Genomic DNA, 18,046 nt, shown 5'->3' with positions numbered 1-18,046 from the left:
CTGACCTCGTTAACACATGCCTCAATCACATGTATTCTTAACCCAGTCCTAATGGTCAATCATATGTAGATTATATTTTGCCTAACTATATGAACAGCTTGCATCTCCACCCTCTTTAAGTTTCTTTTTGCTGCCTCCAGTACCAAAACAAACTATTTCTGCTTCATTGGACAGGTGTCCATTTTAAATAAATGTGGGGGAATTTCTCCAACAACATATAGAACTATCCTATGCTGTGTGTGTGTTCCGTTCTGACTGCTTGCACAACTTCATTATCTTTTCTAGGATTTTCCCAGGTACTGATGTCAAACTGATTGGTCTGTAGTTCTGTGGCTCCACTTCTTTCCCTATGTTAATGACTGGAACTGTGGCTCTTCTCCAGTCTTCTGGCACTTTCCCTGTATTTCAGGAATCCTGAAAGATTATAGTCAGTGCTTCTGAAATCATATCCATCACTTTCTTTAGCACCTGGGATGTAACTCATCTGGTCCCAGATACTTGAATTCTTTCAGAGCAGCTACAACTTCTCTTTCCACTCCCTTGCCTATTTTGAATTGCATTTTTCTTCTCCCTCACCATGGTGTGAAAAGACAGCAATTAAGCAGTTCAGTCTTCTGTCTCCTATCCCCATCTCACTATCTTTGCAAACCGAGGGATTGATGGCTTCCTTGACTTCCCTCTTAATTTACCTAAAACACTGACATCTATGGCATCAGCGAATTGAGATGGGCTGGACACTTTTGGTCAGAAGATCACACCGTTTATTACTCAGGACCTGAGAAAGGAAGAAGAAATGGCATTGCTTTCACAGCCAAGGAGGGTATATTATCTCCCACCCCCACATTTGCCTTCTCAGCCAAGAAGCCCCCAGGGGCTGCCACCTTCCTTCCCCCTTCCGACGGTCACCGCCTGTTAATGGGGGGCTTAGTTCGTTTTAAGAGTCTCCCTTACGGACCCTCCCTTCTTTGTCTGAGGGTCCCGTGAGTGACCCGCATTTGTAATCAGCACTTGGAAAAAAGGTCTGGTTAGACAAGCAGCTCTTCCTGTTGACTTTTCTTGGCAGTGCACATTTTGCTTGCTAAGCATGAGCCGCGAACCGACCGTAAGAAGTTTATTGCCGACTGTTTCTACCCGTCCCAGAAACGCCTCCACACTTCGAAGAGGATTCTGGGACAGACCAAGGGAAATCCCAGGGCACAGAAGCCACAATTAAACCAGCTTCCATCCCAAGGGCGCGATGGGAAAACGTGTCCCAGAGGCTCTTCGGATTCCCTCGGAGAAGGGGCGCCTACCTCGAAGAGCCCCGCCCGGCCTGGCGCTTCCGAAACGGGCCGCTTTGCTCACTGCAGCCTCCGCTCAGCCTCCGCCGTGCCCATCATCCCCGACCACCTCGCCCTTCAACGCACCCACGCAGCCTCTCCCACCCCCCGATCAAACGCTCCCCCACCACCGCAGCTCGGCGACTTTCTAGCGTCCTCATGGGACGGAGCATGCGTAGAAGACCCTTGGCAGCAATCCCGGCAGAGAGGAGAGGAGAGGCGGTGGGTTGCACTGGGGAGGCTCTCTAGCCACGGGCAGGAAAGGAAGGTGGCCGCAGCGTTTTGCCTCTCTAGGAAGGAGCACTCTCTGGCAGATCCTCTCGGAGGCCGGAGGGCGCGGGAAGTTGTGGGGGGAGTGGCTGGCAGCTGTTCTTCCCAGGCGCAGAAGCCCCGAGGAAGCGGAGCCCCTCCCCCTCCTGGAAACCGGGGGGGGGCGGTTGGGGGGCTTCGAGGGATCCGGGAAAGGTCCCGCCCGGGAAGGCGCCTCGGCTGCGGCCCCCGGCCCGGGTCCCCGACGGTCGCTGGAGCCCCGATGGCGGTCGGGGGGCAGGAAGCAGCGGCGCGTGGGGGCAGCTCCCCGCTCCTCGGACGCGCCCGGCTCGGTCTCCTCTGCGGGGCCCGGCGGGGCGTTTGCTCTGCTCGCGGAGCTGAAAGCCGGACAGGGCCGCGCGGGGCCTGAGGAGGCTCCCGGGGCGCCTTCGGAGAAGCGGACTGCGGGGAACGAGAGCGGCCCTGCGGAGGGTTTCCCCGTTTCTGCTGCGGACGAACCGGAGTCGGGATGGCGGCGCCGAGGTCTTCGGGGCTGGGCGCGGCCGCGGGCCCTCCCGCCGCCCAGGCCGGCCGCGGAGGGGCCTTCGGGGGAAGGGACAGCTCGGGAAGGGAGGGGAGGCTCGGCCCGGACGCGCAGCGCCGGCGCTTCCGCGGCTTCTGCTACCAGGAGGCCCGCGGGCCCCGGGAGGCGTGCAGCCAGCTGCACCGGCTGTGCCGTCGGTGGCTGCGGCCGGAGCGGAGCAGCAAGGCGGAGATGCTGGACCTGCTGGTGCTGGAGCAGTTCCTGGCCCTGCTGCCCGCCGAGGTGGAGCGCTGGGTCGGGGAATGCGGGGCGGAGACCTGCTCGCAGGCGGTGGCCCTGGCCGAGGGCTTCCTGCTGAGCCAAGCCGCCGGCGAGGAGGAGCTGCGGGAGAGGCAGGTGAGAGGATTTCGTCCGGGGAGCTGCGAGGGGTGAGAAGGTATCTAGGAATGTCTATAGGAAATCACAGAAATTAAGAACATGTCTATGCAGTCTTTTCTGGAAATCCCTATATTCTGAAGACTGATTTCTTCTTGAGGCAAAGGCATCTGTTTCCTCTGGGAGATAATTCCATGGGAGGAAGGAGAAATTCAAGCCTCTTTCAACCTCCCACCCTCCTACTGACGGATGTAAGAGGCTGCAGAGTTTGAGGGAAGGGGCCAGAATTTCTTGCCCAGCCTCTCCTTCTTTCCTCTATTGCAGGCATTAATTGAGGCACTTTTTCCATTTCAGCTGACATTATTAAAACTATTCATTCTCATTAACAATATAGCAAGACCCCGACCCTGAATCCAAGAGGGCTCCTATACTCAACAGTAACCCTTTTGAGACACATCCCCTTTAACAGCAAGTGTCAATAGCTGAATTGGAGCACCCCAGTTTTAGAAATCTTGGTACCATTAATGTTGAACTTAATGAAGTTAACTCAACCCTCTTTCTCATGAACAGTACCTGTTAATCAAACAGGATATTGGAAAGTTATTTTTCTTCTCATAGATAAATCTTTTTTTTTTTTTTGCAAGAAGCAGGAAATAAGGTATATTACAGGTTGTAAAGAAGTACAAAGAATGGACAAAGGATTCGAAAAGAATTTATTAAATAAAAGATTAAAATTGTGTTTAGCTGGACCAGATAGAGCTTAGCTTGCATATTTGAAAACATATGTTTAATGTTAGGAATCGAAAAGACCGAAAGCCCTTTTTCCCCTTCCTCAAGTGTTTTGTCTCTAGTGAACACAATCGCCACAGAAAGCAACAGTATACAATACGATGCATTATCAAATCACAGCTTGAATATAGGTGTCTCATACTTTTCTCAGGTTCTGTACAACTAGAGATACAGATCCCTAGCCTACATGACTTTCCTAACTAACGTAAGCAGAGAGATTGTCTATAAGTTGGATACTTACCACAATTCTTGTAGCTCCTTGCTTCTAAGCAGGGTACCTGTTCTAGAAAGGATAGTGAGAGAAAGCAACAAATTAACATACCTTTACATTTTAGGCAGAAGTACACAGCTTGCTGTCCTAACTCCCCTTTGTTTCTGACTTTATTGTCTAAAAATGTTGGATTGTGACCTGTCAGTTTTTATCAATCAGGTCACAGAATGTTGTTCTACAAAACAGTTTAGAAAATGGTCTGTCTCTGGGCAGTTATTGGTTATGGGAGTTCATGTCCTGATTATCATTACTGTTGCCTACCAATTATAATTTGATTTTCTCCCAGTTTGTGGCATGTCATTGTATCAATCCACCCGAGGATATTGTTATACACTACATGTACCTTTGAGTTGAAATGGAGTGTATATAATTAATTAAACTTGAATATTCATCTTAAGAGGGCTCCTTAAGTCCAGTATCCATCCTGATCACTTGCAAAAGTGGTTTGTTGGGCAAATCTGCAAAGAGGTTACATTCTATTCAAACAAATTCTCTCTGGTTTAGCTGTTGGTTTCTGTATATTCAAAATAACCTTACAACATTTATAACTAAAAGTTAAACCTGATCAGGAATTAGAGGTGAGAAAAGAATGAAGTGTCCGATTTGCCTTTTAATCATAGCCACAATATTTTCAGGGTATGCATCTTCCCCACAAAACATCTCGGTGTTCGTCCCAAGGTCTTTGTCCCTGGACTGCCAGGCTGGTCTTCTCCCCACTGCAAGAGACAAAGGGAAGCCAAACTGAAAGGAAGGGGTCCCATCCCTCAAGTGGTTTTTCAACTCCTAGCAGCCACATAGATAGATTTTCTCCATGCCAATGTATCCATAACATGTTCTTTCAGGTCTCCCAGTGGTGCACTCATTGCCACTGTAACTGAGTCCATCCACCTTGCTGCTGGTCACCTTCTCTTTCCTTCCACCTTTCCTAGCATTAGAGCCTTTTCCAGAGAGTTTGTTCTTCATATAATGTGTCTGAAATAGGATAATTTGAGCCTGGTCATTTGTGCCCTGAGTGAGAACTCTGGATGGATTTGTTCAGTGATCCCTTGGCGTGTTCTTTTTGCTGTCCATGGTATTCTCAGGAGTCTTCTCCAACAAAGTTCAAAGGCATCAATAATCTTCCTATCCTGCTTATTCAAAGTCCAACTTTCACTTCCATGGAGTGTCACAGAGAACACAACGGCTTTCACAGTTTTGATATTTGTAGGTATTGACACATCACAGCATTTGATTATCTTTTCCAAGCCCTTCATTGCTGTTCTACCAAATGCTAGTCTGCAGCATTTTTCTTGACTGCTTATTCATTTACTGTTGGTGGTTGATCCTAAAAGGCAGAAGCTATCCACCGCTTTGATATGTGAGGGCGAGCGAGGAAGGAGCTGGGAGAGAAACAGGTAAGAGGATTTCGTCCTGGAAGCTGCAAGGAGTGCTAAGGTGTCTAGCAGTGTCTGCAGGAAATCACAGAAAGAACATGTCTGTGCAGTCTTTTCTGGAAATCCCAATATTTTTAGAAGTCATTTCTTCTTGAGGCAAAGACTTCTGTTTCCCCTTGGAGATAATTCCATGGGAAGAAGGAGAAATTCATTAGGCAGTGTGATATAATTTGAAATCTAATAGGCCCAGTCCCAGGCCCAGTCCTCCTCTTTCCTTTCATCTTTTAGTATCTTATATTTAACTGGGTTTTTTCCCCCTGCCATACAAATTTAGGTATATCCTTCTGCCATTGTTTAAAGGGTATATCAATTGTCAAAACAGATACTGTCTGAAACAAAAATAACACGCTAGGTAAAACATTCATCTTAATCACAGAAATTCTCCCCAACAGTGACTTTTGTACTTTATCCCATCTTGACATATCTTTTTTAACTTCATTCCATGTCTTAACATAGTTGTTTTGCAATAACATACAATTCATATTTGTCATAGTAACACCCAAATATTTTATCTTCTTCTCAATCATTAAACCTGTTTTATTCATCAGTTCTGTTTAATCTTGTATCTTGTTTTTTGTTAATATCTTTGTCTTAGTAATTGTTAATTAATTAATTGTCTTATTAATTAATTAATTAATCTTGAAACCTGCTAATGCCCCAAATTCTTTTAATTTACTCAGTAAATGTTCAATTCCCTTTATAGGGTCTGCCAAAACCAAAACTAAGTCATCTGCAAAAGCTCTCAACTTATAATACTCTTTTTTGATCTCTACGCCCACAATCCTTTAATTTTGTCTTATGTCTATTCAATACTTAAAAGAACTAAAATTAACAGAAGAGGGGACAGTGGGCAACCTTGTCTTGTTCCTTTTTGTATCTCACATGGTATGATTAAATTTCTATTAAAATTATTTGTGCCATCTGTGAAGTATAAATCAATTTCACCCATTTTGTAAAGTTCTGTCCAAAGTTCATATCTTCTAAAACTTTAAACAAGAAAATCCAGTTCAAATTGTCAAACCTTCTCTGCATCTAAAAAGACCAATGCAGTTTGTTTTTCATTATGTTCTTCCAAATATTCAAAAATGTCCAACACAGTTCTAACGTTATCTTTTAATTTTCTTTTAGGTAAAAATCCACATTGATCCTAATGAATAAATTCTTGCAAAATTATTTTTTGTCTTTCAGCTAAAATAGTTGTAAACAACTTATAATCATTATTCAGTAACAATATTGGTCTATAGCTTCTTGCTAAATTTGAATTTTACAAACCCACCTCGCAGAATTGTGGTCTGAAAAAGTCTTTGGTAAAAACTCTACTTTGGAAATTTTAGTGGCTAAGTCTCTTGAAATCCAAATCATGTCTATTCTTGAAAAAGATCTGTGTCTTTCTGAAAAATAGGTATACTCTCTTGAACTGCCATTCTTCTGTCTCCACATATCAACCAAACCTAAACTGTCAAAGAAGACTTTTTGTAGTTTACCTTGAGCAATTTTAATATTCTTTTTCAGAAGTCCTATCCAGTTGGGGGGAGACCACTCCATTCCAATCCCCCATCAAACACCAACTTTCATAAGAAAAGTCTCTCCATAAATTGTTTATAAAAAGTCACTGTATCTTCATTTGGGGCATAAACTCCCAGCAGTATAGTTTTAAGCCCATCATATTAAAAAGCAGAGACATCACCTTGCCGACAAAGATCCACATAATCAAAGCTATGGTTTTTCCAGTAGCAATGTATGGCTGTGAGAGCTGGACCATAAGGAAGGCTGAGCGCTGAAGAAAAGATGCCTTTGAATTGTGGTGCTGGAGAAGACTCTTAAGAGTCCCTTGGACTGCTAGAAGGTCAAATGAGTCAATGCTAAAGGAAATCAACCCTGACTGTTCATTGGAAGGATTGATATTGAAGCTGAAGCTCAGATACTTTGGCCACCTAATACAAGGACTCTTTGGAAAAGACCCCGATGCTGGGAAAGTTTGAAGGCAAAAGGAGAAGGGGACGGCAGAGGATGAGATGGTCAGATAGCATCACTGAAGCAATGAACATGAAGTTGGGCAGACTCCAGGAGGCAGTGAAGGACAGGAGGGCCTGGTGTGATATGGTTCATGGGGCCATGAAGAATCGGACACGACTTAATGACTGAACAACAACAAAAATTAATTTCTGCCCCTACAAATCTGCCATGTTAATCAGTTAATACAAGTCCTGGATTTAGTTGAGGGTTAATATACAAAACAACTCCATTTCTCTTTTTAATGTCTGCTGAAACAAATTCTTCACCCAAGGATTTATAGGTCAGATATCGCTGCCTGTTGCTTAGTTTGGATGAAAGAGTGGGCGTTGCTAAGAAATAGAAGGCTATTGGAGTTAGAAGGACATGATCTGAGATTTGGGTGACATGGATATCTATGATATGACAAAGCTAAGGTTAATGTAGATTTCAAAAATCATTATGTCAGGCGGGCTATTCTTAGGGTATGGAATAAATATAAATCTAGATTGTGCCCAAAAACACCTTTGTGGCTTTCAGCACAAGAAGCTTTTTATAGATGAGGAATGATAAGTAAACATAAATGGTTAGCTTATTGTGATGTACTAGAATTTTCTCAAAGGTATTGTAAAATAAAATCAAGGGACGATTTGATAACAGAAGGATGTACTTGTCAATGGTTTCCTAATGTACAATTATCAGAAAGGTTTAAGGTGGATAACAGATTTTATGGGTTTGAACAGTGCAAGACTGAGTTTGAAATAGAACCATGTGCAAATAATGAACATGTTATTGCTAAAATCTATAAACTTGTGCTGAAAGTGAGACAGAAAAAGCAAGTGAAATAATGCATGAAAAAAATGGGGTAAAATTTTGGTTACAATATACAGATGGACCAATGGGAAAATATGTGGTTGAAAGGATTGAAATTTACATTATGTTCTAACCATAAAGAGAATTTTTATAAAATGATGTATCATTGGTATTTGTTACCAGAGAAATTGTCCAGAATGTATAAAGGTACAGGTAGTCCTCACTTAACAAATGTTCATTTAACGACCATTCAAAGTTACAGTGGTCTCGGAAGGGATACTTTATGACCTGTAAAGCACTCCCAGCTGTCATAAAACGTCAGGCCACCTCCTCCCGCAGTCATATGGCTGCATTTTGGGTGCTTGGCAACTGGCTCACATTTATGACTGGTTGCCAAGCACCCTGCAATCTTGCAATCGCCATTTGCAATCTTCTCTGCCGGCTTCCTCATTGAAGCTGGCAGGGAAGGTTGAAAGCAGGGGGGATGCAGTGGTGTGCAGGAACAGAGCTCAAATCCTTCATAGAGCGGTATGAAGGAACGGACCCCAAACATTCAAAATTTGAGTGCCATAACTCCCCACCGCTGGGAGGTTTCCCCTCCCCTGTCAGCAGTATGGAGGCACAGAGCTCAAATCCTAATGATTTGAGCTCTGTTCCTCCAGCCCCAGGAAGCATTCCCCTCCATCCATGGAGGGGAGGGCAAACTCTTCGGCAAGTTTTAGTAACATTTGAGAGTGAAAGGGCTGCCTGCCAGGAGGATTTCAACTCAGTGTTGAGCTGAAATCCTTTAGCAGACACTTCTTTCGCTTCGTCCACTTAACAGCCTGGGAGATTGCTTAATGACCACAACTGGGAGTGCCTGGATTGCGGTACTTGAGCAAAGCAGTCACATGGGTGTCTTGCTTAACAACCGCTTCACTCAGTGACCAAGATTCTGGTCCCAATTGTGGTCATTAGGTGAGGGGTACCTGTACTTCGGATCTTTGCTGGAAATGTGAGCAACATTTTATTTATTTTTTATTTTATTTATATATTCAATTTATTCTCTGCTCATCTCCCCCAATGGGGAACTTGGGGCAGCTCACAAAGTATACAATTCTAATACATCTTAACAGTGACTAACAATTCTTACAATTACAAATCTACCATGATATATATTACACTATGAATAAAGGGACATTTTGTCATGTTTGGTGGACATGTAAAAAAGCCAAAGAATTTTATACACAGATAAATATACAAATTCAGAACATGTTAAAGACTAATGTACAATTGAAACCAGGGGCTTTTCTTTTGGGATTAATTAATTGGACAGACAGTAAGAAAAAAGCCATGGGAAGCCAAACCAAAAGGAAGGGGAGATCAATCCCACCCCTCCCAAAAGCTAAAGGTCCCTAAACCTTTAACATACAGGAGGAAGAGATAGAACAGGCTTTAGTACATCCACAAAGAAGGAAAGGCCACACCTATCAAGAGAAGAGAAAACATAAAGAAGGAACTCCTGATCAGAATGAAAAGAGGAAACAAAAAGAGGCAACGAAGCATTTCACAAAAATGGCAGGCATATACCAGAAATAACAGCCATGTACAGAGCAGAATCCCCGAGTTCTTTCACTTTGACTTGGGTTGGGGAAGTACAGGTGGAGAGGCAAAAGGTAAGGCAAGTGAGCTAAGACGGTTAAGGTCATCAGAAAGTGGATCTCAAACCAGGTGGTTCTTTCAGGTGCAGGAGCTGTTCGTGGGGGATATCCCAGCAGAGCTCCAGGGAAGAGATCGATCCACTCCGTCTCAAGAGCTGCTTTTCAGGAGGATCCAACTCAGGCCACCTCACCAGGTGAATGTAGGTTTCTTCTGAGAGCTGTAGGGTTCAAGCTCCGTCTGTTCATGAGCTGCTTTTACAATCAAATTCTGAGGCTGTGTGCATTGGAACAGTGTCCCCACAGAATGACCCACTGAGTCACACACTTTCAACTTTCAAGATTGTTCTGGAGATACACACAAGAGACAATTTACACGGCAACTTGAGAGGCTTGTATTAGGAAATGTAATTTATTTGTTGAAAGAGTTTAATCCATCTTAATATTTTTCTGAAGAGTGCCGAAGACCATTTAAACAATGAAGTCCATTAATTGAAACAATCGGAATACCATAAAAACTGCTTCAGAAATATGCCAGCATATCCACTTAAAAATGAATCGTATGAAGGACAGATTTCCCATGTGAAAACCCCTATAGTCAACGCTGACTGCAACAGGAACACTGTTGGTCAAGTGACTTGGGATTTCCAGGGTCATTTCCAACATTTTGAAATAGGCCAGGAAAGAAATTCCTAGTGGGTGTGTCCTGTTTTCTAGGGAATTTGGAATTTGCTCCCCAAGGCAGGTAAAGCCAGGGGATTCTGCCCCCCGAAACCACCTTGCTGAGTTATTCCTCACCAGTGGGAGGCTCACAAGGGATGCTGTGTTGCCATTCTACAACTTGGATGCACCTAAGCCATGTTTTGTGCAGTTAGAGCAGCAACCTTGGGGGAGGGGTGACCACAGCCACAAGGACTATGCGGACGTGCAGTCATAAACCTGCCCTGCAAGAAAATGTCCGTTTGATCCCTTGCAAGGCTCTGTTTTCCCTTTCATGCAGAAAGAAAACCTACAAGTCTTTTGTGGGATTATCTGCTAAAGAATATTTTCTTTCTCTTTCCAGGGCTCTGTTCCCTTTGAGGAGATGGCTGTAGACTTCACAGAAGAGGAGTGGGCGCTGCTGGATTCTGGCCAGAAGGCCTTGTGCAGGGAAGTCATGCTGGAGGTTTCTAGGACTATGGCCACTCTGGGTAAGGCCCCGCTTTGCTCTGGGCTCCATTCATTGGAGAAGGTTTTTCCAGTGGGAGGTAAACAGGGAACATGTCTGCACTCAGTTGCTTAGGGTGGTCATCTCCTGTTACGTCCTTGGCAGAAATGCTCACCATAGCTTTGGGAAAAACCCTAGATGCTCCATAGAAGTAGCTGGGCACATTGACCAATCAACAGCAAAGCCTTAATCTAGTTCCCAGCTGAAAAATCCCTTGGGTGCCATCAGTGTCTCCTAGACATAAATTTGCAGGCAATGTCTACCCAGACACTTGGCTAGGCCAAACCTGGAACACAGATGGGCAAGTTGTTAAGAGGGGGAGACCCCCCTTCTTGACAGTTCCAAATTTTAACAGGAATTTCTGTTTTCTTTTTTCCAACCAGGTGATGGTCCAGAGAATGACAATGACAATCAGGTGAGGTTAATGCCACTGCAAAGAGTGAAGCATGAATTCGAAGAAGTGCTGTTTGCCCATCAAGGGGATCCAAAAAGGCAAAAGGAAAGCCAATCAGAAGACGGAGGGGAGAAGTCCTCCACTTCATTCCCTGTTGAAATCCATGGCTCCCTGACCCAGCAAGATCAGAAAGGGAAAAGAAGGGGAAAATACGGCAAAAGAGAGAAAAATGAATGTGATTTACATGAATATGGCAGAAGCCAGACTAAAGGAAAACAGTATGATTCCAGACAGTATGGAAAAAATGTCAATCATTCCTTCTCTCTTAATTTACCCAAGAAACTGTATAGGAAACACAAACAATATACCTTTGTAAAATTTGGGAGGGGGTTCAGTCTGACCAGTGTGATGAAACTATGTATGAAGTGTGGAAAGAGCTTCAGTAGCAAGAGTAATCTTAATCACCATCAGAAGATCCACACAGGTGAGAAACCATATAGTTGCATGCAGTGTGGAAAAAGCTTTATTGACAGCAGAGACCTTATTCGCCACAAAAGGATCCACACAGGGGAGAGACCATATAAATGCCTAGAATGTGGAAAGAGCTTTATTGACAGCAGAGATCTTACTAGTCACCAAAGGATCCACACAGGAGAGAGACCATATAAATGCACAGTGTGTGGAAAGAGCTTTACTCAGAAAGGACAACTTAATTCTCATGAAAGGATCCATGCTGGGGAGAGACCATATAAATGCATGGAGTGTGGAAATGGGTTTACTCAGAAAGGACATCTTAAACGTCATGAAAGAATCCACACAGGGGAGAAACCATATAAATGCAGAGATTGTGGAAAGAGCTTTGCTGAAGAAGGACCACTTAATTCTCATAAAAGGATACATACAGGTGAGAAACCATATAATTGTATAGAGTGTGGAAAGAACTTTACTCGGAAAGAACATCTTACTTACCATGCAAGGATCCACACCGGGGAGAAACCTTATAAATGCACAGTGTGTGGAAAGAGCTTCAGTTTCAAGAGTAATCATAATCGCCATCAGAGAATCCACACAGGGGAGAAAACACATAGTTGCAGGGAGTGTGGAAAGAGATTCACTGAGAACAGAGACCTTACTTCCCATCAAAGACTCCACACAGGGGAGAGACCATATAAATGCCTTGCATGTGGGAAGAGCTTTACTCATAAAGGCACACTTAATTGTCATGAAAGGATCCACACTGGGGAGAAACCTTATAAATGCAAAGAGTGTGGAAAGGGCTTCATTAGAAATTGTGATCTGACTTGCCATCAGAGGATCCACACAGGGGAGAAACCATATAGTTGTAGTGAGTGTGGAAAGAGATTTATTGAGAAGAGAAACCTTACTTCACATGAAAGGATTCACACAGGGGAGAGACCATATAAATGTACAGAGTGTGGAAAGAGCTTTATTGACAGCACAGACCTTACTTGTCACCAAAGAATCCACACAGGGGATAAACCATATAAATGCCTGGAGTGTGGAAAGAGTTTTACTCAGAAAGGACAACTTAATTCTCATAAAAGGATCCACACAGGGGAGAAACCGTACAAATGCACAGAGTGTGGAAAGGGCTTCAGTGCAAACCGTAATCTGACTCACCATCAGAGGATCCACACAGGAGAGAGACCATATAAATGCACAGAGTGTGGAAAGAGCTTTATAGACAGCAGGGACCTTACTTGCCATCAATGGATCCACACAGGTGATAAACCATATAAATGCCTGGAGTGTGGAAAGAGTTTTACTCAGAAAGGACAACTTAATTCTCATAAAAGGATCCACACAGGGGAGAAACCGTACAAATGCGCAGAGTGTGGAAAGGGCTTCAGCACAAACTGTAATCTGACTCGCCATCAGAGGATCCACACAGGGGAGAGGCCATATAAATGCATGGAGTGTGGAAAGAGCTTTATTGACGGTAGAGACCTTACTTGCCACCAAAGGATCCATACAGGTGATAAACCGTATAAATGTCTAGAGTGTGGAAAGAGCTTTACCCAGAAAGGACAACTTAATTCTCATAAAAGGATCCACACAGGGGAGAGACCATATAAATGCCTGGAGTGTGGAAAGAGCTTTTTTGACAAGAGAGGCGTTACTCGCCACCAAAGAATCCACACAGGGGAGAGTCCATATAAATGTATTGAGTGTGAAGAAAGCTTTAATGACTACAGCACCTTTACTCATCATATAGGGATCCACAAAGGAGAAAAATATAAATGCATGGAATGTGGAACAAGCTTCAGTGAGAATAGTGCGCTTAGTTGTCATAAAAGGATGCACGCGGGAGAAAACCTATAAATCCATGGAACGAGCTTCATTCCAAACAGTCAACTTATTCATGATCCAAGGATCCACACACACGGGAAAGCTTATCATTGCATGGAAGAAAGCTAGAATCTTATTCAGCATCCAAGCATCTACGCAGGAGAAAAGCTATAAATGTTTGAATGTGGAAAGAGCTGAAGGCGGATCAGTGACTTTACTTGTCATAGGATGACCCATACAAGAGAGTTACCATAGAAACCTACGGGTGAGTCAGTGGAAGTGCACCGCTGTCGAACTCCTCTTATACTTTCTGCATGTATCCCGGATACTGGGAACATACCATCTCATTAGGCTTGATTGCTGGGTCAGACAGAAACTTTATTTTGGTCATTAACCAATAAAAATACATTCTACAAAACAAAAAAAGCAAAATTATCCCCTAACATCAATAACTGTTGGCAACCATTTGTGGGTGAAGCTTACAAATAATACAGCAGAATTTGCTACTTTTAGAGAAATATATTTATCTTGGTTGTTGAACAGATAATACAAATAAAAATTATCAGAGTGCCCTGGAAATTTAAATAAAAGAGAGATAATCAACTGGTGGCAAATGTCCCTGTAGAACTGACAATACAAAAGAACCTGGGCTGTGATTTCTATGGGGTTTTCCTATATTTCCCTTCCAAAAGAGCTGTGGGGAGGACATTAAATCGGGCTAAAGACAAGGCTGTCCTGAATTTGGGGATTCTAATATGATGTAAATACAAAGCTGGTTTAGGCGCTAAGACTTGGTTATTAGCTTAGTATTATGAGAAAATGCAGCAGTTTCTGTTTGGCCTTCTGTATCTAAGATCCTTTGCCTTAACATTGATGTAGCTTGATCTGACTCTAAAGTTAAATGACATCACTGGATAAACCATAGAGACTCAGTTTCTTTTGAATAGCTATTTCCCAAGAGGATTTGAAGTTATCTGCCAGTATTAGATGGGTCAGTTGACTGGGGTTGTGATGTAATTTTAACCAGTAGGAAAAGATATTTATCCAGAGATCAGATTCAAGTTTACTGACTCCTGCTTCCCATCAAAATACAGTGTTTGGAACACAGCAGGTAACCTGGAAGATGTTTCTTAGGAATTTTGTATGCTTTCTAAGGTAACCATGCTGTCATATGGTCCCAGTCGAGTCCTGTATAGCAATTGTGATTGGGCTTTAGCTGCAAACACTTTAATTGCAACAGGGATAAACTCTGTTCCTCTGGAAAAATAGTAAGTTTGGATAGCTGATGCAGGTCTGCTGGGTCTGTGGTCAAAGGAAGTTAGGGCTGGATGTGATAATATGGTAGCTGTAGAAGATGGAACAAGAAGAGAAGAAAAAACCACTGCTAAAGAAAGGAGAAGAGAGGTGAAGAATTAAACATTTTTAAAATTATTTTTAATTTTTTCACATTCATCAAGGAGGGAAGTTCATACAAGTCTTTAGGACTTACTTCAGACGAGATCTGCCTAGAGCTGCAATGTTATAACAGAGCTAAATGTAACTCCAAACTGCATGTTTTTGTAACCCCAAGCAACATTGTCCAAGCCATCATATTCCCATTGATTTTTCCAAATTATATAAATGAATTTGTTCCATGATTTCTCAAAAGCGTCTTTCCTGGGTAGTCGACAATAAGAGAAAGGGGTTAGGAATTCAGATTGGAAGAGACGAGAGATGTGAAGGATCTCTGGAGATAATGGTAGCCAAAGTCCATCATACTCACCTTTTTTGCAGTTCTCTGAGCTTAAAGCATTTTAGCAAGACTTCCTCCATGCAATCAGTGGATACTGCCTAACTCTGACTAGCCCCATAGAGTTCAAATTGCACAGAGACTGTGGATACAGCAAGGTAATCACCATGTCTGAACCATTGCGCTGAGGCAGGCTTTCTGGAACACAAGTTGAAATGTCTGCAGAAAGCACAATCTTCACTTGAGTGCTGATTGCCCTAAGCTCAGAAAACTCCAAAAAAGGTCTGTAAAGGAGACTTTCCTCCTTTTTCTTTTTCTCTGTCTCTCTTTTTTGTGCCTTCAAGTCCTTTGAGTCCTGGCGAGTGCCTGGACTAGTCCCTGCAGTTTTCTTGGCTACGTTTTGGAAGTGGCTTGCCATTGCCTGCTTCCTAGAGCTAAGAGGGTATGACTGGCCCAAGGTCACTGAGCTGACTTTGTGCCTAAGGCAGGACTTGAACTCACAGCTCCGGATTTGTAGCCCAGTGTCTTAACCACTGTACCAAACCAGATGTCCTTGTCTTTTTTCTTATTTTCATCTTTCTTGGCCCCATCTCTTTGTCTGTTTCTTCTCCCTTCCTTTCCATACAGCTGTGTTCCAGATTACTCAATTCAATTTTGAGGGGTTGCATAACCTACTGAACCAGAAACATCTCCAAGCTGCGGTTGCCAATTAGTTGCACTGAAACGTGGTTACTAACAGGCTGGGATCTTTGGGGCTTCTTACATTAGAAAGCAAGTCTGAGGTTGGGAGATAAAAGGTATACAGTTATGCCTGATGTAGAAAGATCGAATACATTCTTCCTGCCTGATAAAACAATCCAAAACAAGAACTATAGAGAGATCTTCTAGAACTAAATGTGGAAGATTTTGAGTGATCAGGCCCACCGACTGGCTTCCTGTAACACGTCAGATTAGATTAAAATGGAGTGGGCACTACTTGATTCTGGCCACAGGGCCTCATGCAAAGAAGTCATGTTGGAAGTTTCTAGGAATATGGCCACTCTGGGTTCCATTAATTGGAGGTGGTGTGTTTTTTTAATATAATTTTAATTAGAAGATTTTACATGAGGTTAAAACTACAGAAACAAAAGGAAAAATAGAAAAAAAGATATGAAAGCCTTACTCTAGTTCCCTCCCGGATAATAAGCAAGTTCCCTATCATTGAGAAAACAATCCAAAAGAGGGATCTACAGTACTAGAATTCAGTGTGGAAGATTCTTAATGGACAGACCCACTAACTGGTTTCCTGTAACTCCTCAGGTGAGACTAAAATGGGATTGGGTAATTTCTGGCATCTGGCCAATCTTGTCTAGATAAGCAGGGTCAGCACTGGTAGAGATGGGATAGGAGACCACCAGGAATTCCAAGACTGAAGTCCCATAGTGCTGTCTGAGGAGGGCAGAATGAACCAGAAGGATGTAAGGGTCCATTTTCGGCTATCTATTCTTTTCCTCACACATTCCTCCCCTGAATACTACATATTTTATTGCCTTGTCTGTAACTATCTTCTTGTCTACATTACACTGTACATTTAAAAGTCATTGTTTTGCTTTGCTCAATAAATTATTGCTGCCTGATTTAGGTGCCTGCTTGCTTTAACTGGGCAGCTGGGAGGATCTTCACACCTTGAGGGACTCTGTGAGAGCACATACTCTGGTGGATGCTCCTGCAATGCTTCACTTTGCTCTCCCAGGACCATGGCCTCTGCCAGGATGAGGCAGAGTAAGAGAAAATATTTTGTTGGTTTGGAAAGAAAAACATCCTCTCTGGTAAATTACCTTCCCAGGGACCTCAGAAAGCTTAGAAAGCCAAAGAATGTTAATAAAACTAGAAGATACTAAGAGAGATGCCTGAGACAGTCCTTATAAGGCCATTATAAAATAAAAAGTAGCTCCTTAGAAACCAACTGTGTTTGTGAAATGTGGCGTCTTGTTTTCTCTCAAATACACCATTACTGTGTCTTTTTAATGGCACCCACATCATAGTTTCCAGACTCAATAGCGATATATCAAATTTATGTACCACCTGACTTTGGGCAGTTATATCCAGCCCGAGTAACCAGTGCCCCAATCACATGTATTCTTAATCCCGTCCTATTGGTCAATCATATGTAGATTCCACTTTGCCTAACTTGCACCTCCACCCCCTTTAGGTTTCTTTTTGCTGCCTCCAGTACCAAAACAAACCATTTCTGCTTCAATCGACAGGTGTCCCTTTTAAACAAATGTGGGGGGGATTTCTCCAACAGCAGCATAGGACTATCCTATACTGCTTGTGTGTTCCTTTCTGACTGCTTGCACAACTTTTCTAGGATTTTCCCAGGTACTGATGTCAGACTGGTTGGTCTATAGTTTTGTGGTTCCACTTCTTTCCCTATGAGGGGATGCGGTGGCCCAGCAGCTTAATGACACATTTGTCCCTAGCTCCTGCCCACCTAGCAGTTCGAAAGCATACCATCTGCGAATAGATAAATAGGTACTCCCATGGCAGCGCGGGGACCTGCCTGGACGCGATCAGCGCTCAGCAGAGGATCTGTGATTGGCAGAGAATCAGCAAAGAACAACAAAAAAAAGCCCCGGATGAGAGCCAACTTCCCTGTGGACGCCACTGGCCTTTAGTAAATGTTAATTGTTAATATTAAATGATGTCGTACAGCGCCCATAGTCACTTGTGTGAGATGGGCAGCTATATAAATGTGATGTAGTAATAATAATAATATGCTAAAGACTGGAACTGTGGTTCTTCTCCAGTCTTCTGGCACTTTCCCTGTATTTCGGGAATCCTGAAAGATTACAGTCAGTGCTTCTGAAATCCACCACTTTCTTCAGCACCTGGGATGTAACCCATCCGGTCCCAGATACTTGAATTCATTCAGAGCAGCTACAACTTCTCTTTCCACTCCCTTGCCTATTTTGACCTGCATTTTTCTTCTGCCTCACCATGGT

General features: G+C 43.3%; 1 protein-coding gene across 2 annotated transcripts; it reads left to right on the top strand.

Annotated features, from left to right (window-relative positions):
* The first annotated feature begins 1,527 nt into the window (after positions 1–1,527).
* Positions 1,528–16,678, top strand: LOC107326014 (uncharacterized). Of its 2 annotated transcripts, none has more exons than XM_088129364.1 (4): positions 1,528–2,508; positions 9,509–9,619; positions 10,486–10,612; positions 11,013–16,678. In XM_088129364.1, the coding sequence occupies exons 1-4, from the start codon at positions 2,098–2,100 to the stop codon at positions 13,364–13,366; spliced, it is 3,003 nt and encodes a 1,000-aa protein (XP_087985490.1). In that variant the 5' UTR covers positions 1,528–2,097; the 3' UTR covers positions 13,367–16,678. The 2 variants fall into 2 exon arrangements, with proteins under 2 accessions (XP_087985490.1, XP_025031300.2); XM_025175532.2 differs by having other exon boundaries at positions 9,509–9,625.
* Positions 16,679–18,046: the final 1,368 nt, after the last annotated feature.

The sequence above is a fragment of the Python bivittatus genome, unplaced genomic scaffold, assembly GCF_059951505.1.
Source record: "Python bivittatus isolate LINGU-HERP-01145 unplaced genomic scaffold, Pbiv_v1 ctg000810_np1212, whole genome shotgun sequence".
NCBI lineage: Eukaryota > Metazoa > Chordata > Lepidosauria > Squamata > Pythonidae > Python > Python bivittatus.
This window is presented reverse-complemented; position numbering and strand designations above follow the sequence as displayed.